The sequence below is a fragment of the Papaver somniferum genome, chromosome 9 (genome assembly GCF_003573695.1).
Source record: "Papaver somniferum cultivar HN1 chromosome 9, ASM357369v1, whole genome shotgun sequence".
Lineage (NCBI taxonomy): Eukaryota > Viridiplantae > Streptophyta > Magnoliopsida > Ranunculales > Papaveraceae > Papaver > Papaver somniferum.
The window spans coordinates 22,967,023-22,986,247 of NC_039366.1; the positions used below are offsets into that span (position 1 = coordinate 22,967,023).

At 34.8% G+C, this 19,225-nt stretch overlaps 1 protein-coding gene across 1 annotated transcript; it reads right to left on the reverse strand.

Moving 5' to 3' along the window:
- Window positions 1-3,597: 3,597 nt before the first annotated feature.
- On the reverse strand, window positions 3,598-6,060 carry LOC113308139. Its single transcript, XM_026556623.1, has 2 exons — window positions 5,918-6,060; window positions 3,598-5,640 (listed from the first exon to the last, which is right to left on the reverse strand). The coding sequence occupies exon 2, from the start codon at window positions 5,346-5,348 to the stop codon at window positions 4,395-4,397; it is 954 nt and encodes a 317-aa protein (XP_026412408.1). The 5' UTR covers window positions 5,349-5,640; window positions 5,918-6,060; the 3' UTR covers window positions 3,598-4,394.
- Between the last annotated feature and the right edge of the window lie 13,165 nt (window positions 6,061-19,225).

Consider the following 19,225-nt stretch of genomic DNA (forward strand, 5'->3'; position numbering starts at 1 on the left):
TAATTTTTTCTTAGCCGAACTCAGAGTTCGGTTGATTCGCAAAAAATACTTTTAACCGAACTCCTTGTATTAGAACAACAGAAGTCCATAAGTTCGGTTCCTTCGCAAAATAAGGATATCACCGAACTTTAGTTTACGAAAATAATGAGAAGTCCACAAGTTCGGTTCGTTCGCAAAAATGTTAAGTTTTCTTTGTAACCGAACTCTACCTTTGAAACTTCGTAACCGAACTCTACCTAATTCGCCAAGAAATAAATTTCATAGTAACCGAATGTTTGCCTAATTGCATATATGCATATATAAGCCCAGTTCGGTTGATTCGCAAAATATGTTGAAGTTTGCGAACCAACCGAACTTCTAACACTAGGTTACTTTTAACCTGCAGTTCGGTTGGGAACTTGGTTGCGTTGAAGTTTGCGAACTAACCGAACACACAAGATGTACCCAAATAAATTGTTAAGTTCAAAGTTAGGTTACCTACCATTTTATCCTAGGTAACCGAACATTACAATGTACGACCAAAACCTCCATTAACGAGTGAGTTCGGTAACCTGCGTGTTTGGAAAACGTAACCGAACTACACTTTCAGGTGTGTTCGGTTACATGTTCTTGACATATGGTAACCGAACTGACCCAAATCTACATAAAAAAATTCATTTTTTTTTGAAAGTTTATAGCAATTCAACCAACATTATCTAAGTTTGAAACACACCTGGGTACCCAAATACCCTTCCTCCGGTTGTGGTTGGTAAAATCCATCATTTTTCATGTTTTCCTTCTTCATCTTCTCTAACTTTACTCTCTCAATAATTCTACTTCTTTTAAAAAAAAAAAACCATCTGATTTTTTAATCTCACTAATTATCTTTAACTTAATCATCTCACTAATCATTACACTAACTATTATTAACACTAACTAATCATCACCCAAAATTAATCAGGAGGGTAATTTAGGTATTAATATAAATATCCGGATAAGGGGTGACCTAGATTTACTTCTAATGTCTTTACCCAAAATAAAACCATGGTCCCCAAAAAAACCATGGTCCCGAAAAATCGTTCTTATTCTTTAGCCGTAAACAATTGCCCAAACAGTAATAGATGCCATTACACCAGGAGGGGGGCGGGCATAGCTAAGCATCTCAGAAATGGGCATCACCAAGGCAAAAATTTAATTAGATGGAAAAAAGATGTAAACAAGCGTATTTGATACATTTATAAGACGGAGATTAGTAATTAAACTGCACCTTATGATTATATTTACCAAGCAAGTCTTTATCCTTGGTTCTAGCTTTCTCTCCTTCATACACACCTGAATTAACACTTCAGGTAGGAAGAGAAAACATGCTCCTAGCTGTTGTTACATCCAACATCAACAGTTGATCCAAGTTCTGATTAGTTTCACCACCCAAAATCGCAGCCTGCACAGCCGCTCCATAAGTCGCAGCTTCGTCAGGAATAATAATCTTATAAAGTCCTTTCACATTAAAGAACTCCTGCAACAAATGCTGGACTTGAGGAATCCTAGTTGGAGAACAACATCATGAACACTTCTCTTGTCCATCTTAGCATCTCTCAAACACTTCTCAACAGGCTCCATACATTTCCTACAAAGATCTATCTCTTCCAATCTTGCACAAGATAAGCTTCTGTAATCTCAAGCATTTTATTAAGAACCATATATCATATTTCTCTAGCTGAAAATTGCTTCTCTTCGCCTTTGTATGTGACAATAATCATAGGTTTTTCACCTGGTCCAGCAATAACCTTGAAAGGCCATAACTTCATCTTGGCTAGAACTGATGGATCCGAAACCCTTCTCTCAATCAAACGCTTTGCATCTACAATTGTCGGAAACAAGAGTAATTCAGTACAAGCATCAACAAAAACAAGAAGAGGTATAATAATTCAAAATCAACAACAACAAATTGGTGGCAAACTGGCAACTCTTTTTTGTTAAATCGTTCATCTGAGTCAGACTCATGGATAAGAATAAGATTTTTAATAAAGCCTGAGATAATGTTGGCATTCAAGTGAACTTTTTGGGGTCTGATTGGATAAGATTGACTCTCTACAAATGCAACAAGGCCAACAGCAACAATTGATACGTATACAAAACTGAAACAAAATGTTCAAAATTTAGTAAAACATCTTACTATAGTAAAGAGATCTCTATATAAACCCAGAAAAACTTGGCAGCAGCTACTTGGTAAACCATGGCTGTGCAGCGATAGCATTGACACACATAATGGAAGTATGAGATTATAAACAGTCAACTCGACTTGCAACTGCAGGGGAAGACTATCCTGGACAACAGGAGTGACTTCAGAACCTACTATCTTCAAATCTAAACAAAGAAGACAATATTTCAACCTTACAAAAGGAATGACCATAATACTACTCGATAAACTATTCCCATTCTAACACTGACATACTTATAAGTTAACAAGACTTGCGACTGCAGAGGAAGACAGTCCTAAGAGACAGTTTCCGTTGAAAATCTATCTATCTCTAATGCTGGACAGCAATGGTGTGACTTCAGTAACCTAATATCTTCAGATTCCAACAAAGGACAACAGTCCAACCTTACAAAAGGAATGACAATCAGAAATTCTACCTGTCCAGTAAGTTCGTCGTGTATACTAAGCCCCACACCTCCAATTCTTTGCACACTTGCACTTAACTCATTCAGTTTATCATCTTGTTGCCTAGAAAAGTCAGTTGGCCAAAAAGCAATTGGTAATAATCAAGTATGTATCTTGGTATTTGCTGAGGAGCATCTGTCCATCTGACTCGGATGATATGAAATCATCATTATCTGTGCTGCATATGAGCTGGATTTTGCCTGCCTGGTAAGGATCACTAGGGACCCTCATTAGCTCCTGGCACATACTGTTCGCACTTCTAGCTTTTCCAGCTTCAACAGCTTTCTTTATGACACCCACCTAAAAAGAGCATATAAAGAAGTAATAGAATTTTTCTATTTATAAATGAACTTGAATGCAGAAATTTTTCAAAAGAAAAAGACCCACAAATTTAATATCAGGCAGCTTTCTTTAAATTAAAATAATTTAATATCTGATATGGTTAACTTTGCAATATTACCCAGCATCCCAGCTATACAACTGAATACGGTAAATGAATAGCAGTTATTCATATCTGATCAACTGCAGAGCAATATTCACTCTTATTGCGTTTCAGTTATACGGAAACCAAAAATCTAACAAGAAATTCTGGTCGCACACCATGGCCAAAATAATAACAAATCCGAACATGCAAATTATACTGGATCAGTTCAAGCACCCAACAGCTAAGAATCGCATGTCAAGCTGTACATGAAAATTTGACACTAGCATTCTATAAAAACTGTTTAATCATCGGCATCTGAGAAGGGAGTATCGCAAAGCAAGAATTTAATTAGACAAGATATTTGGAGATGTAATCATGTTTCAAACAACTTCGACATGGAATGGAGATTAATAATTAGACTGCACCTTATGTTATCGCTTTATCCAAACAGATGCCACACTTGGATGAAGCTGTCACCTGCAAACCTTACATTGTTCTATAGTTCATAAAGTAAAGAAATAACTGCATATCAAAAAGAAAGAACCACCTTTGGCTTTTCATTGGCATGCACTTCACAAAACATGAGTATAACTTCACAAAATAACTCGCACATATTGTCAGAGTATAACTCAATCAAGCTCCAGAGAACACGAGACTTTCAGGCCTAGGTAAAAAGAGATACTATACTGACGCCAAAATAACTGACACATACTGTCAGAGTACAACTCTATTAAGCTCCACAAAGCACAAATGCTACACTGACTCAATCGACTCCATCAAAAATTCTACAAGCCAATAGGGAAAGCTCATCTTCAGTTCGTCGGGTATCAATAAACTGCCAAAGATCTAGGATCCAGCTCCCAACAGCCACGCAACTTTCCATACCTTGCTCCTGACAACACGAAATTAGGAACTTGATGAGAGAATCTGTACAATTCAATCCACGGAATAGCCACAGTGGAATCAAGTCCCTCTTTTTCTTTAGCTTTGAATACCGTCTTAAAACCAGTAACTCTTTCCAAAACCGATACCATTATCCAATGAACATCAACCACCTCTAAAATTTCAAAGAAGTCGTACTTGCATTTGGTCAAGTCCGAGCACGCCAAGTCAGAGCGAAATTTACTGCATACTGCCCACACTTCCCCTGCCCTTGGATAGATTGTGTACACGTTGTTAACAGCTGCTACCTCACTTAACTGATGAGAAAAAGAAACGAGATCATAAAAGACAACAACTTCACTAGATCTGACCTTAAATGTTCCACAGCTTACTGGTATTTCCTTGTCAACCCATGAAATAATGCCCTTTGGTGGATTGCAAGACTTAAGCCACTTTAAAAACAGGAAATGATTCAACACTCTCTATCCGAGCATAGGTTTTGGGAAACTTACCCAATGTTTCTTTGAGACGATGCAACTTATCCAATTTGCAATACAGAACCCATATCTGACCAGTCTTAAACTTTTCACAGGATCGCCCTTCGTTAAAGTTGCAGAACTCCGCGTCTAGCATTTCAAAAACCTTTCGAGAAGATGAAGAGGAAATGTCCTCGTGCACATTGCCAGGCATGGCAATCACCCTGGAAGACTTATTTCCACCTGGGGCACTCCTTCCCAAGGTACCCTCTGCATCAGGATTTTCTCTCTCCTCCAGCATAGGATGCTTCTCCTTTGACACGAATGCTAACCAATCGTTGATACCATCAACATTTTCAGACACTTCTTCAAGGTTAATACAAGGATCAAGTTCGAAATAACCTTCAGGGACGTCCTTTCGTTCTTTACCTTTTGTTCTAAATGAAGGAACCCTGTGAGAGAATCTTAACATTTCATTGGATGGTATCTGAACGGAAGCGATTCCATTGTTTTTGGTTGGCTTAAATAGGCATATTAGCTTAACCAAATAAGTAACCGGAATGCCTGATCCGGAGGTGTAATCCGACAGGACTTCAACAAATTCGTACTCGTACTCAGTGTGGTTGTCCGGATCAGAGCTCCATTTAATGTTCCAGTTCTTGTAGAGGGCCCAAGTTTCCCCTTTTCTGGGATAGATGTTGAAGCACTTACTAACACCTTCTTCACAGAAAATCTTATGAGAAAATTCATGTATAGTTTCAATTGTATCAGTCTCCTCGAGTTTGAACTTCCCACAAGCAACAGGTAACCCACTTCTCTCCCAAGCAGTCTCATCTATATCCTCCGCAACAAAGTCTAACCATGTGATATCCACCTTGAAAGGTGAAAATACTTTATCAATCCGAGCATAGAATCTGGGCATACCTTTGATAGAGTCATGAATGTCCCATATCTGATCAGCCGCAAAGCACTCTTCACTCCTATCCTTGTCGAAGTCATAAAAATCTGGATCCGGAAAAACTTCAATGACCACCGGTTCAGGTTCTTGTTCATAGTTGTCATCTTCTTCAGCTACTTTTGCATCATTGTTGGAACTGTCAGAATTTTTATCTTCTCTGTCTTATAATCGGTTTAGTGTTGCTAGCATCTTCTTCCCCTTTATCTGTCGTTGACTCAGATTCTGTATGCACCTTTGGAGTGAACCCCGGTGGGATCTGCATTTAAGATAATCGAATAGAACGCAGAATTTAAACCCAACACTCTTCTGGTTTTAAGTTTTAAGAAAACATCATAATAATGGTCCAATCGAATAGTCTATTTATACTAGAAAGATCATCAAACTAAATAAAGAAACCCTAAGCTAAGAACAGAAATAACTAAGAAAATCCCAAATTAAGAGAACATTCCTAATAATATTTCCTAAAGAAGCACAATCTACTACGTATTACATAAAATAGAAAGGGAAAAAAATGCAGAAGTAGATTAACTTACTTGTTTAGTTGAGTAGAAGAAGAGCGAAGAGAACGAAGATGCAGAGTTTGAACTTCTCTCCCTACGCCATAGATACAGAGTATGGAAGGACTTGTCAAAAATTATGCAACAGTATATTTTATGTTTTCAAAGGGAACTGGGAAGTTGTTGGAAGCTGTGATCACTACATTTTAGAGAGAGAACTGAGAGTACTTGTTTCGGTAACTGAACCGCTCTTTTCTTTACCCGCGGGTCATATTAGTGGGCCTTGACCACGATGTGCATACCATTGACCTCACTGTTCGTCTTGGGGTAACACTAACTACATGTCATCCCTCTCCTAGGATGCACATCTATTTTTCCTCTAAAATCATTCTTCAATCGGGACATCATAAATCAATGTATGCATGATTTTAGGTAGAAAATGTCAAGGAGATATCTAGTTTCCCACATTCCCCTTAACATTGTCTACCATCATAGTCAGCTTTGTTTAATTATAAATATATTTTATTTACTAAAATACAAAATAATTATTTTTAGATCTAATAAAATCTTAAAATTACTAAACATAAAATTTACATTTAATAAGAAAATGATCACAAACAACACCATTTGAGATAATATTTTTTTCACCTAAATTTAAGAAAAATTTGGAATAAAGATGTCTTGTGTGTATTGCCACATAGGAAATACATACAACAACCATTGGAGAAGCCCTTAGTAATTCTCCGAATCATTCACGAATGATTTGCGAACGTATCCGAACTGCCCGAACCCGAATGATACTTCCGAACTATTTGAACTCCGAACTTAGTTCGCGGATTATATGGACCTCACGAATAATTCGCGAACGTATGCGAACTTACTGAATCCGAATGATATTTCTGAAGTAGGACTCCTGTAGATAACTCTTCGACCAGAATTATGTTGATTGGTTTTTGTTTGATTTTGTATATACTTTATACTCCCTCCGTTTCTAAAAGACAGTCCGGTTTGACTTTGTCAAGATATTAAGGAGGCTATAGTAGTTTACATTTCTACCCTTAATTATTTGCCTAATTTATTTCAATAAATATGTTAGTAATAAAAACTACCAAAAATTGTATTGAGATTGTAAATAGGAAATAAAAAAAAAGAAACTAAAACATATCGATTTATAGAAACAGTATCAATAAAGATTGTATACTTATGGAGTAGAACCTTAATAAAGAATTTAATTTGGAACCATACATATATTGTCTTCAAAAAGGATTAAAGGATATATTTTTTCCTTAATTATACAGATTTTCATTAATATTTTAAATTGGGTCCCATTAAAAAAGAATTTATGAATATAAAAAAGTTAAGGGTATGTTAGAGACATCATTTGAAAAACATGACTATAAACAGAAGCTGGACACATTTTTGAAACAGACCAAAATGGAATAGAGGACGGTCTTTCGGAAACAGAGGGAGTATTTAAATATAAATATTCAGTTAAAATTTTCTATTGGTAGTTGTTTAACCAGTGTTTTATATGTTGTTTTTTGTTTAAAAGTCTATAAACTCGTTTTAAATACATTTATGCAATTAAATTGTTTAATTCTTATTAAATAATCACGCTAAAATATTTTTTTCCATCTTATAAATTATATACACCTAAAATTAGTCTCGTAATAAGGTCATAATACTTATCAATTTATCATATATGTAAGACGAATTTTAAGTGCCGAACTCACATTTATAAAACGAATATGCACGTACGTATGCCGTTCCGAACTACTGTCCGAACAACAAATCGTTGACCGGATTTTTGACCGAATCCGATCTATCTGAATCCGTATAATTCCCGTACGTATGTCGTCCCGAACTACTACCCGTATCCCGGATTGCTAACTAGGATCCCTCTTACTTTTATAAACATTCATGGTTTAGTCCTAAATTTTACTCCTACAAATGACCTAAAAAATTACTGTTTCATAACCTAAAAAATTACTGTCTCACAAACAACACCCCATAGTAGTAAAAAACTCGGCTCAAACCCCAGTTTAATCCAAAATGACTTGAAATGTATTACGAGGGACGTTGCGTATTCGGATTTGAATCTTGTTATCAAGAGGGAAAAGATGAATGTGAGGAGGGAAAGATAAATGGGTGTAATTAAAATTACCACTTTGTAAGATAAAAAATTGATCGAAAGGATTTTCTCAAAGTATTCTTACTTGAATTATGTTGTTTTGTTAATTTGCCCGACCTCGTCAATCACACCAGTTGATGAGGGGAAAAAATATTTGATCATCACGACTGTAAAAGTAAGCTACTAGTTGTTTTCATGTGCAAACAAAATAGAATCACTAATTCTAATCATCATGAAGACCGTAAAACCAGTTTTACGTCAATCCGATGAAAAACCAGTATAAATTAAATAATCACTTTCTTTCTTTAACTTAAATGTCATTACGAGGTTTGATTTATGATTTCAGAAAACAATTCGACTTCTCAATCTTATTAAATCACCGAATAGTTTTGTAGAATTTGTTGAAAGTTGAAAAGACGAGAGAGAAAGTTAAGACTCTGGACGTTATAATGATCAAATATGGAATTTTATTTGGAAAGTCTTAGGGTTTAGGTCACACGTAATTCTTCAAGATCTTCTTCTTCAATTGGTGAATGCCGTGAAGTCTAAAGCTCAACTACACATTATATTATAATTCGAAACATAGTTATAAGTAGACTAGAAATCAAGTATATAGTTTTGATCAACTAAACTTGACAAACAAGCTTGAGATAGCAACGCTTGCGAGTTCGACCGAGCAGTGCTCTAACACCGACCATCTAAAATATGACTGCCATGAATCGTTTCATAATAGATAGTACCAGGGTTGATCATTCTAGCATACGATTTCATGAGTTACCTGTCCCTTGAAAATTATATTTACCTTGATAGAAAAATATTTACAGACGTTTTCTTAGTCTTTGGCTCTTTTCAATAAACACTTTCAGTGTAATTAGCCAAATCAAGGCTATTTCTTAGCGAGGCTAGAAAATTTATAAAAATAGACCCCGATTGGAGATATCAGATATGGCCCTCAACTAGAAAGTCTAGTTATGTCGCGAGATGACGTCTCGATAACACTTCAAAATTACCTCGGACATTTATTTTTCTTTGTGCTTTACAAGAAGAGCATTTTGTTTCGTTGAATAATGTTTTTAAACATGGGTGTTTGGATATTCAGAAGCAAAAACAATTTGTTTTACAAAAAGTTAACTTTTTTGCTTTCTAGAAATCATTATGAAATTGTGTATCCAAACTAACTTCTTGATTATTTTTTCCTTTAAAACTCGAAAAGCAACTTCTAAGATGCTACTATCCATACATGCAGTAAACTAAATTATCTCATTCTGGTTCCAGTTCGGATTCCCATTACTTAAAAGTAATACTAGAACCAACACTTTATTACGAGAGATATCGTCACACGATTTTGGTAAGAAAGAATATAACAACTAACTCTTGTTAGAAAACACAAAAGGGGGATGGAATTTCAATTTAAAGTGCAACATATAAATAAACTCGAATGCCTAAAACCCACCTCATCAAGAACCCAAATTACCAACTCTTAACCTTTTTCTTTCAAAAATATAAACTCGTAACAAGATTACACCGATTCTCGTTTTGCTTTAAAGGAATAATTCAATCAAGAAAATTGGGTTCACGCAGATTATTGATCGAAGAGAGAATGTTGGTTGGTTATCGGCAGATATCAAGTAATTGCTCAACCTATGTTTGAACTTTTGAGAGCCCAAATTACTAACTCTTCACCTGATTTTCAAAAAAAAAAAATCATCACAAGATTGCATAAATTCTCTTTTTGCTTTGAAGGAATAATTCAATCAATTAGAATTGTGTTTACGCAGACAAGAAGTTGATTGAGAAGAATTTTGGATGGGTTCAACTCAGGAAAGATTGATCGCGATATCATGTAATTGCTTACTATTTGGATTTCAGTTGTAAATATATGTTAGAAATTTTGGGAAATCCCGAGTTAATATAGAATAATTGTCCCATTTTCTCTATGTTAGGGTTTATGGTGATATAAGAATTCGATGGAGAGATTCATGTGTATCATGATCAATTATATAATATATCTTGATATTTTCCTTTTACTTTAATATAGAAATTTGTTTCTTCGTGAAACCCTAATTTCAGATTGAATAAAAATGAAGATAGATTCACCAATCTTCTAGGAGCGAAGATAGAATTAGTAACCTGACAGATGATATACTTCATAATATCCTGTCGTATCTCAACATAGCCAAAGCCATATAAACTTCTGAGCTTGCAATAAGATAGAGGCACACGTGGAGGTCACTCCCTACATTGAATGTCACCTCTTATACTACATCTAGGTATCAGGGGAAGGAGAAATTTCCTGGTCTTTTGAATTTATCGATATGGTGCTTTCGTGTCGAGATAACACCAGCATAAACCGCTTTAGTCTAGTTGTTCAAATTTTTATAAAGCAGATTTCCAAAGAAGACATTATGTTCTCAATTACTCAACTAAAAAAAATGTTATCTCAATAACTTGTTAAATTTTTCGGTTATTTTTTTTTCCAACCTACACAACGATAATTTCTTTATAATTGTTTAGGTTGTAAAAAGTGATTATATATATATACATATATTCTTGTATATTGATCAAAATACATCAAACTAATACAGGGTTCAGAAGATCCTAGCTCTACCATTACAATCCCAAGTACCCATTTTCAATATAATTATAAGTGGAGAGGAGATGAATCATTTGAAACACTTTGCTTCAACAAGGCTTCTCACTGAGGCTTTCGAATCACGTGTTCTTAGTAAGCTCCTTAAAAAAATTGCTTGTCTATTCAAAAGCTCCATCTTATCTATTGGCTTGTAATTATTTGCTAATTTATAAGATTTATTCCTTAATCTAAAAAGATTTCAGCAAACAAGAAGAACACGAAATGAGAATTGAAGAGTTAAATTCAGATGTGAGAATTATCTTTTTTTCTTACTTTTCACTAATTATTAGTGTTCTTGAAAATAAGTTTTGAAATAGAAGAGTTCATCACTATTCTACGAATATTAGGATGTCAACAGTTTTTAACTGATATATATGTCTCATTAAGATTGTATCATGTGTTTTTTACAAAAAGATAAGAACATATGGTAAATGTGAGAATGATTCTCATGTTTTTCTTGTTTTAGCTTTTGACGAACATACCTCTCATTTAAGATAACAAACACAACATTATAAATAGTATAAATTTATTCTAGAAAATCAAATAAGACAATTCATATTTTTATTTGTATTATAATAAGTTTCAAAATAAAACCAATAACTTGAGACATCATAGCAGTTAAATGAGCTTATCTTAATGAGATTGAGGGAGCACAAAGAGCGGTTTAAATCCTGAGGGAACAAGGGTTCGTTCATATGATGTTGTTGACTTCAAATTCCTAGTCACATATATTATTATAATTCTTTTTAGTTTGCGTTTTACTCATGTTTTGGAAAATCAAACTGCTGTGTATTCTAGAAAGTGCAACAAAATAAATAAAATGCTCAAAAGTAAATATTTTGCTCATTTTTCTTTCAAATATTTAAAAATACATAGATAAATTAACATATTTTTCCGAATTAATGCATGTATTTATATAAATTACGAATAAATAATCTCTTTTTTGCAGTTGAATTATTGCAAATTCTAGAATAAAACCGTTCTTATTTGGAAAAAAAAGCATGCAATAGATAATTGTATTCCACACTTGAACTTGGGATATATTCTTTGAATATGGAAATAACAATCATGTCAGTTTTACAAACATTTCTTTACAGAGAATTGGTTCAAAAGTTTTTAGGAATACGAGAAGTGCCAAGTAGATCATTTTGTATGTGAGGTTGATAACGATGGAGTAGAGTTGGTTGATATTTTCTGGATTCAATATTTTTACTTCAACTCATATATATCTTCACAAGAAATCCAATTCTTGAAATGTTGGCAGTAGCCAATATGGACATAGATTAAGATGAGGATAAAGAATTTTGTTATTAATACTTGTCGACTAAAGCATGAAATTAAATAATATTTGGAACTTGAATTTATCATAGCTCAATCCCATGGATACCTAGTTGAGTGCTCCAATTTGATGACCTTCATTTACCAAGACCTTGTGTTTTGAGAAAACAACAATTTTTTTTTTTAAACTTAAAACAGCTCAATCCCATTCAGAGCCGAAGGGTGTTCTATAATTACACAATACAGTACCCAAATAGTTATATGCGAAAAGGAAAATACAACTAAAAAAAGGAAACATAAAAGTTTATCTCGATATTAGTTCACGTCATTTCACTATTTTTCACCAAAATGTATTCTTTTAATCTTTAAGAATCGAATCTCTAGAAATATATTATAAACAAGAGAGATTTGTTTTTTACGAACAAGTGGATCAAATAAGAAGTTGAAGCAATAAGTATTTTTCTTTGAACGGCTGAAGCAATAAGTATCAAGAATGAAAATATTTTACAATAAAAATAAAAATATTCTTATTTGTTTATGAATGTTGTGTTTGTTATCTTAGATGAGAACTATATTCGTCAAAATGTAAACAAGGAGAGCATGAAAACCAATCGTCACATTTACTGTATTTCTTCAAGCAATATTAGCTAGCTATGATCCATGAACTTGATAATATACTCCATGTAATCATTCAAAAGTTAGGTTTTTTAATTTTCTTTTTGGTTTATATTCATAAGCTACCAGCTATTAGGTATCCACTAAAACTTGCTAAAACAATGAAGGTTATATATCCGTTGAAGTCAAACTAATCTTATTCAGAACACTTAAGAGTAGAAAAAGTGTTTGTATTCATGTTAGGGACGCACATACAAGTAAAAATTGTCCAAAACGGGATGGGCCAGTTTGATATTTTTCTCTTATGACGTGCCATTTGATATCTCCCAACTAAGAAACTTTGTACCGAGGAGGTGTCAAATATATATCCCATACTTGGTCATTTTGGTCTCCTAGCAACAAAACAGTAACTCAGTTATCCCGTTTTTCCTCCCCGAGCAGATACAAATAAGAATAACCTTCTCGATCAAATGGATAATTCTCATTTGTTTCATCTCTATGGATAAAGACAACAAAGTTATCAAAACAAATATTTAGGAAATATTTTTTTTGGGAAACTCGGAGATGAAGCAAATCATCTCCAAGAGAAACCCTTTTCTGACAAACCCTGAAAAACAAAAGAATTTCTAACTTATTTCTCAAAGTCTAACTCAGTGCTCAAATGAAGGGGTATCAATTACGAGTTTGGTCTAGAGATTTACGATACGTGAGAGAAATACCATGTTTATTTCTCACCATGAAAGAGAGTAAAATCGGTCAAAAGGAATCAAAGGATAAGCTCAGCCTAACTTATTTTTAGCTATTTCTTGAAATACGGGAGGAGTGCTCCACACGGAAAGAAATCCTTATTTTCACTGAGTTAAGATCAGGGGTTAGGTATGAATAGGTCATCCGCCTACCAGGTTAAACACAATTTTCATAAGAGTTCTTCCACAAAGTTAGAATTCACCTTCATAACAATTCTTCCGTAAACTTAGAATTCTATGATATTTCTCTTATTCTTTTCTTTCCTCTCCAACCCTAACATATCTCTTGTGACTGAAGTAGTCATTATATGACCAGATCTTTTGGTTTTGGCAAGAATTATCGTGCTCAATGTCTTGAAACTCACATTCATGGCGAGCACAGCAGGAGGTTGTCCACTAAGTTGCATTTTCAGATCACAATCATGTTAACTAGCTACCTGCGAATAAATAGAGCCTCAAACACAAATCCCCATACCAAAAAACGGCGCAGTGACATGTTCATGAAAATCTACTGCTAACATTTGAAAACGTTTGATCAGGACCGCAACGAGCTCCAATAGAATTATCAAAATCTTGCAAAAAAAACTTAGATCAACATCCTAACTCGTCTGAAGACACTTGCAGAACGACCAATAGGGTTATACACGACAAATCTATATCAAGTACACATTTACCAAGGAAGGAGCACTAAAACTCCTAAGAATTCCTACAAAACTAGAAATTCGCAGTAGATTTTTTTTTTAATGTCTAAAGTATAAATTTCATTAGATAGTGCACACCAGACACAGACTCAGTCTCATTAACTGATTATATTACTTGTTCATAATCAGAATAAGAAACAACCTTTGAAAATCCCAGAGATGAAGCCCAATTAACTGCTTCATCCATAGCTATGTGTTTTAAGTTCTCAACCTCTACTTCATAATTCAATCCTCCTCAAAGTATCTCTCTTTTGCTCCATAGCAAGTTGCTGCAAAACTACGAATAATTAGACTTATGCATTCCTTTGCCAGTTGGTTTATACCATTAACAACAACAAAAGAAGAACATTGTTAGTTAATTTTTGGATTTTAGCTAGTGCATTGTGTTAGAGCACTACTGGTCGAACTCGCATCGTTGCTATCTCAAGCATGCTTGTCAATGCTAGTGATCAAAACTATAAGTCTTGATTTCTAGCCTATTTATAAATGTCTCGGACTATGACAAAGATTGTGTAATTGAGCTTAGTTTTCACGGCGTTCATCATTTGAAGACGAAGAACTACTAAGGGGAGCTTGTGGAACTTCATCGACAAAAGGTATGTGGACACTTAAACTCATTTATCACTTGGAAAGTCTATTTCTACTCTATCTCCTATATTGAGATATAAGTCGTGTTACGATATAGTTTTCTATATACAAATTTGAAATTTCGAGCTGAGTTTATCTCGCTTACATATTTCTCTAAATATGTGTTGGCAAGCTTTCGCTTCGACCAAGTTCATCTTATATCATGTGAAAATTGAAAATTGCCGAGTAACATCTTACATGGTTTGTGTGGTACAATTATTTGGTGTTGCCTTGGAATGTTTCGTAATGATTATTTCAATAACTTGAAAATTGCTTCAATGATTGAAATAATAGTTTAAAACACTTAACCATTATTGGATATGTCATGTCGTGCACTCTTGCACATATGTAATCCATGTCCGGGAACCATAGTATGCGCACCCGTTTGTGTACCTGTTGGTTTGAGAAATCCGGGAACCTAAGTATGCGTACCTATTTGCGTACTGGCGTACAGGTTCATATTCGAGAATTTTTGCTGGGATTTGAAGTTCGCGTACCCGTTTGCGTACTGGCGTAACTCAATATTAGTCAGGGTATTTCAAGTATGCATACCCGTTTGCATACTTGAAGGTTAAAGTTCTAAAATCGGTTTTAAACATGAACATAAACATTTATATAATAAGGAATGCAATCTTTGCAAACCGTGGCTATAATGTTCATGATTGTTTCGAATGAATCAGATCGATTTTGCTTCAATTGTGTTCTTGTATAATCATATGATAATATAACAATTGAACAACTCTTTAACTAGTTTCATAGTCATTTGAACTAGTTATGGTTAAGATGAATAAGGTTGATATGAGAGTAATCATATGGCTAACCTCGGTTAACTATTTGTGCACGAACATGGTGTACATGTTTAGGTATGGTTACATAAACCTAAATGAGGGTACATTTCATTTGTGTGTAACAAGCTAAGTTCAATCTAACAGTTGAAATATATTAGCTTGGTTGAATCAGGTTTTTCATCTAACGGTGAATATTGAATGCTTTGTTACCAAGGTAACTTGGATTGCAAACCCTGATTTGAAAACTATATAAAGGAGAACTCTAGCAACTGGGAAACCTAATACCCACACCTAATGTGTGTTACTAGTTGCATAACTAGAGTCAGTTCACCTTTAACCTTAGGTTTCTATCGAGACCCTGTAAGTTAACGACTTCAAAGACTTCATTGGGATTGTGAAGTCAGACCCAACTATTTTCTTTGTAGTTGTGTATTCTGATCTTGCCCGATTCTATCGTATTGAGTATAATTGATATAATTGACTTGAGATTAATTTCTCCAATAGGAAAGATAAAAGTAATCACCGACATCTTCGTCTCATCGTTTGTGATTCCACAATATCTTGTTTCGCTAGTCGATTAAGATTATTATGAGGTGATTGATAATACTAGGTTGTTCTTCGGGAATATAAGTCAGGTTTATCAATTGGTTCATGTTCACCTTGATTTATAAAAAGACGGAACAAAAACTCTTGGGTGTTTCTGTGGGAGAAAAATTTATTCAATCTATAGACTTTTCTGTGTGAGACAGAATTGTTTCTTCAATTCTAGACTTTGGTCGTAGCAACTCTTGGTTGTGTTTGATATCAACTAAGGGAATCAATTGTGTAGTATCCTGTTGGGATCAGAGACGTAAGGAACGCAACTGTACCTTGAATCAGTGTGAGACTGATTATGGTTCAACTACAATCCAGTCTGAAGTTAATTGGTAATAGGATAGAGTCTGTAGGGCTTAATACAGTGTGGTGTTCAATCTGGACTAGGTCCCGGGATTTTTCTGCATTTGCGGTTTCCTCGTTAACAAAATTATGGTGTCTGTATTATTTCTTTTCGGCATTATATTTTGTTATATAACTGAAATATCACAGGTTGTGCGTTAAGATAAATCAATTAGAATATCCAACCTTTGGTTGTTGATTTACATTGATTGACACTTTAACATTGGTCTTTGGTACCATTCAAGGTGATCTTATATTCAATCTGGCTCGCAGATTTCTATTTGCTGATTGTGGATTGAATTAAGAGTTAGAGATATTAAAATCTTTGATATACTTTACTCTAGATTGAGTATGACTGTCTAGTTGATTCTCTAGAAAGTGTATTGGAGTAAGTCCTCTCAGATTGCTAAACGAATTGTTGGGTGTGGTTGTTAGACCCCCGCATTTTCAATTGGTGTCAGAGCAGGCAAACACATTAAAGTAAGTCTGTATTTGTAGCAACCTGATGATGTATAATATTGTTTCTAAAAACGCTTCACCAAAAATGGATAAACTCAACATTGAGAGTGTTCTAGAAACCATCGACAAGGTTCAGAATCCTGACTTGAAAAAACTCATCAAATTCTTGTGTCTCGAAAAACTTCGATGGATAAGGGAAATTGATGGTTCTCATTGTGAAGTTTGTATCAGAAACCTAAACCTCGAGAACGCTCTGAAGAGGTTGTTGACCTCCAAAAAAATTTAGATAAACAAATCCAGATCAATTTTGATCTTGCTGCAGAAATTGCAAAGCTTAAGGATTTGAAGTCTGTAAAGTCTTTTTTAAAGATTTTAAATGACGTCTCTAATTCTTCTTTGAAGAATTGCCGTAAGGCAGGTGATAAGCAAGGTATATGCTTTGTGAAACCTGACAGTGCTCAGAACTCTTCGAACAAGGTTTATGATGTTGGTACATGCTTGTTTTGTGGTTCTCATAATCACTTTCAGCATGTGTGTTTGTCTTTCAAGAGAATACTAAAGGTTGTTGGTGATCTTCATAAGAAAGCTATTCAACTTTTGTCATCCCTTAAAGGGCATTCAATACTAACAAGAAAGCCTAAAGTGGTTAGTAGTGCTAGTATGGGAGATTTTGTTCTGAAGTCAACATCACCCTTTCAATGGTTCCTTGATAGTGGGTGTAGCAGGCACATAACTGGAGATCTCTCATGGTTTATCAACTCAAGCGATTTTGATGGTGGACCAGTAATTTTTGGAGATGGAAGTTGCTGCTACATAAGCAAGAAGGGGACGATCAAGTTGCCTGGAGTTCCTGAAATTCATGACGTCGTATACGTTAAAGGTATGACTGTTAATCTTCTTTCTATTAGTCAAATCTGTGACAAAGGCCATAAAGTTGTCTTCAATGATAAAGGATGTGACATTGTCGAAAAATCTGGAAAAGTGATTTTTCAAGGATCACGTGGAAAAAATAATTGTTATCTTCTATATACTCAGTTCAGTAATTGTTGCAATTTGACTAGGTAGAATCTATACACCTTTGGTATGAGCGTTTTGGTCACATCAATCATCGTCTTCTAACTAAGATCATTAACAAAAAACTTGTTAGAGGCGTCCCCAAAATCAATGCTAAGGTTGAAGATGTATGTGGTGCCTGTCAAAAGGGTAAACAAACGAAAGTTCCACACAAATCATCTCGAAATATTCTCACCAAAGCTCCACTTGATTTAATTCATATGGATCTTTTCGGCCCAATTCAACAATCTACAGTGGTTGGAAAGGATGCTTTGGTTACGGTAGATGATTACACCAGATTGACCTGGGTGGCGTTTTTGGCTCACAAGAATGAAACACTCAGTGAGTTCAAGATTATTGTTAACAAAATCCAGAATGAACAAGGTTGCAAACTAAAGAAAATTAGAAGCGATCGTGGCACAGAATTCAAAGACACCAAAGTATTTGAATACTTTGACACTCACTGGGAATTATTCAACAATACTCTCCACCTATTACTCCGCAAGCAAATGGAGTTGCAGAAAGGAAGAATATAAACATTCAGGAAATGGCAAGGGTAATGCTCCATAACAAAAACTTACCGCTAAGGTTTTGGGGTGAGGATGTTTTTACGGCTTGCTATTTGATCAATCGTGTTTACTTACGGTCAAAGACCTTAAACACCCCTATGGGTTGTGGTACGGTAAGAAAACCAAACTCACATTATCTCAGAGTGTTCGGCAGTAAGTGCTATATTCTAAAGGATCGTGAACAGAAAGGGAAGTTTGATTCGAAAAGCGATGAGGGTATTTTTCTTGAACTATGCATCCGACAGTCGTGGTTTCCGAGTCTTTAATCTCAGAACCCAAGTCATGATGGAATCTGCAAATGTTATCATTGATGATCTAAGTAATTTTCATCATGACGACTCTCCTGCTGAATTTCCTCCAACCGAGACAATTGAGAAAATCAAAGAACCGTTAGAATCAGAAGAAGTTGTTCTAACAGTTGTTGATCCTGATGTCTCTAGTGATGAGGAGAAAAGATCTAGTCAAGCTATTCCTTTTGAACAAGAACATGTCACTCCACGACATCTTTGGGTTCAAAGGAATCATGATACTAACAATATCATTGGAGGCAGGGATTCTATTACTAAGACGAGAGATCAACTTCAAAATATTTGTAATTTTAGTTGTTATCTATCGCAAGTGGAGCCTAGTAATATTGATGAAGCTCTTAGTGATCCCTTTTGGATAAATGCAATGCATGAAGAGTTAATTCAATTCCAAAGACAAGATGTATGAAAACTCGTACCTTGTCCCCCCCAATATAAATATTATTGGTACCAAATGGATATTTAAGAACAAGTCTGATGAATTTGGCACCATTTTCAGAAACA

Excerpts from the sequence above, each read along its gene's own strand:
- LOC113308139 (XM_026556623.1), bottom strand. The coding sequence starts at position 5,348 with ATGCCCAGATTCTATGCTCGGATTGATAAAGTATTTTCACCTTTCAAG.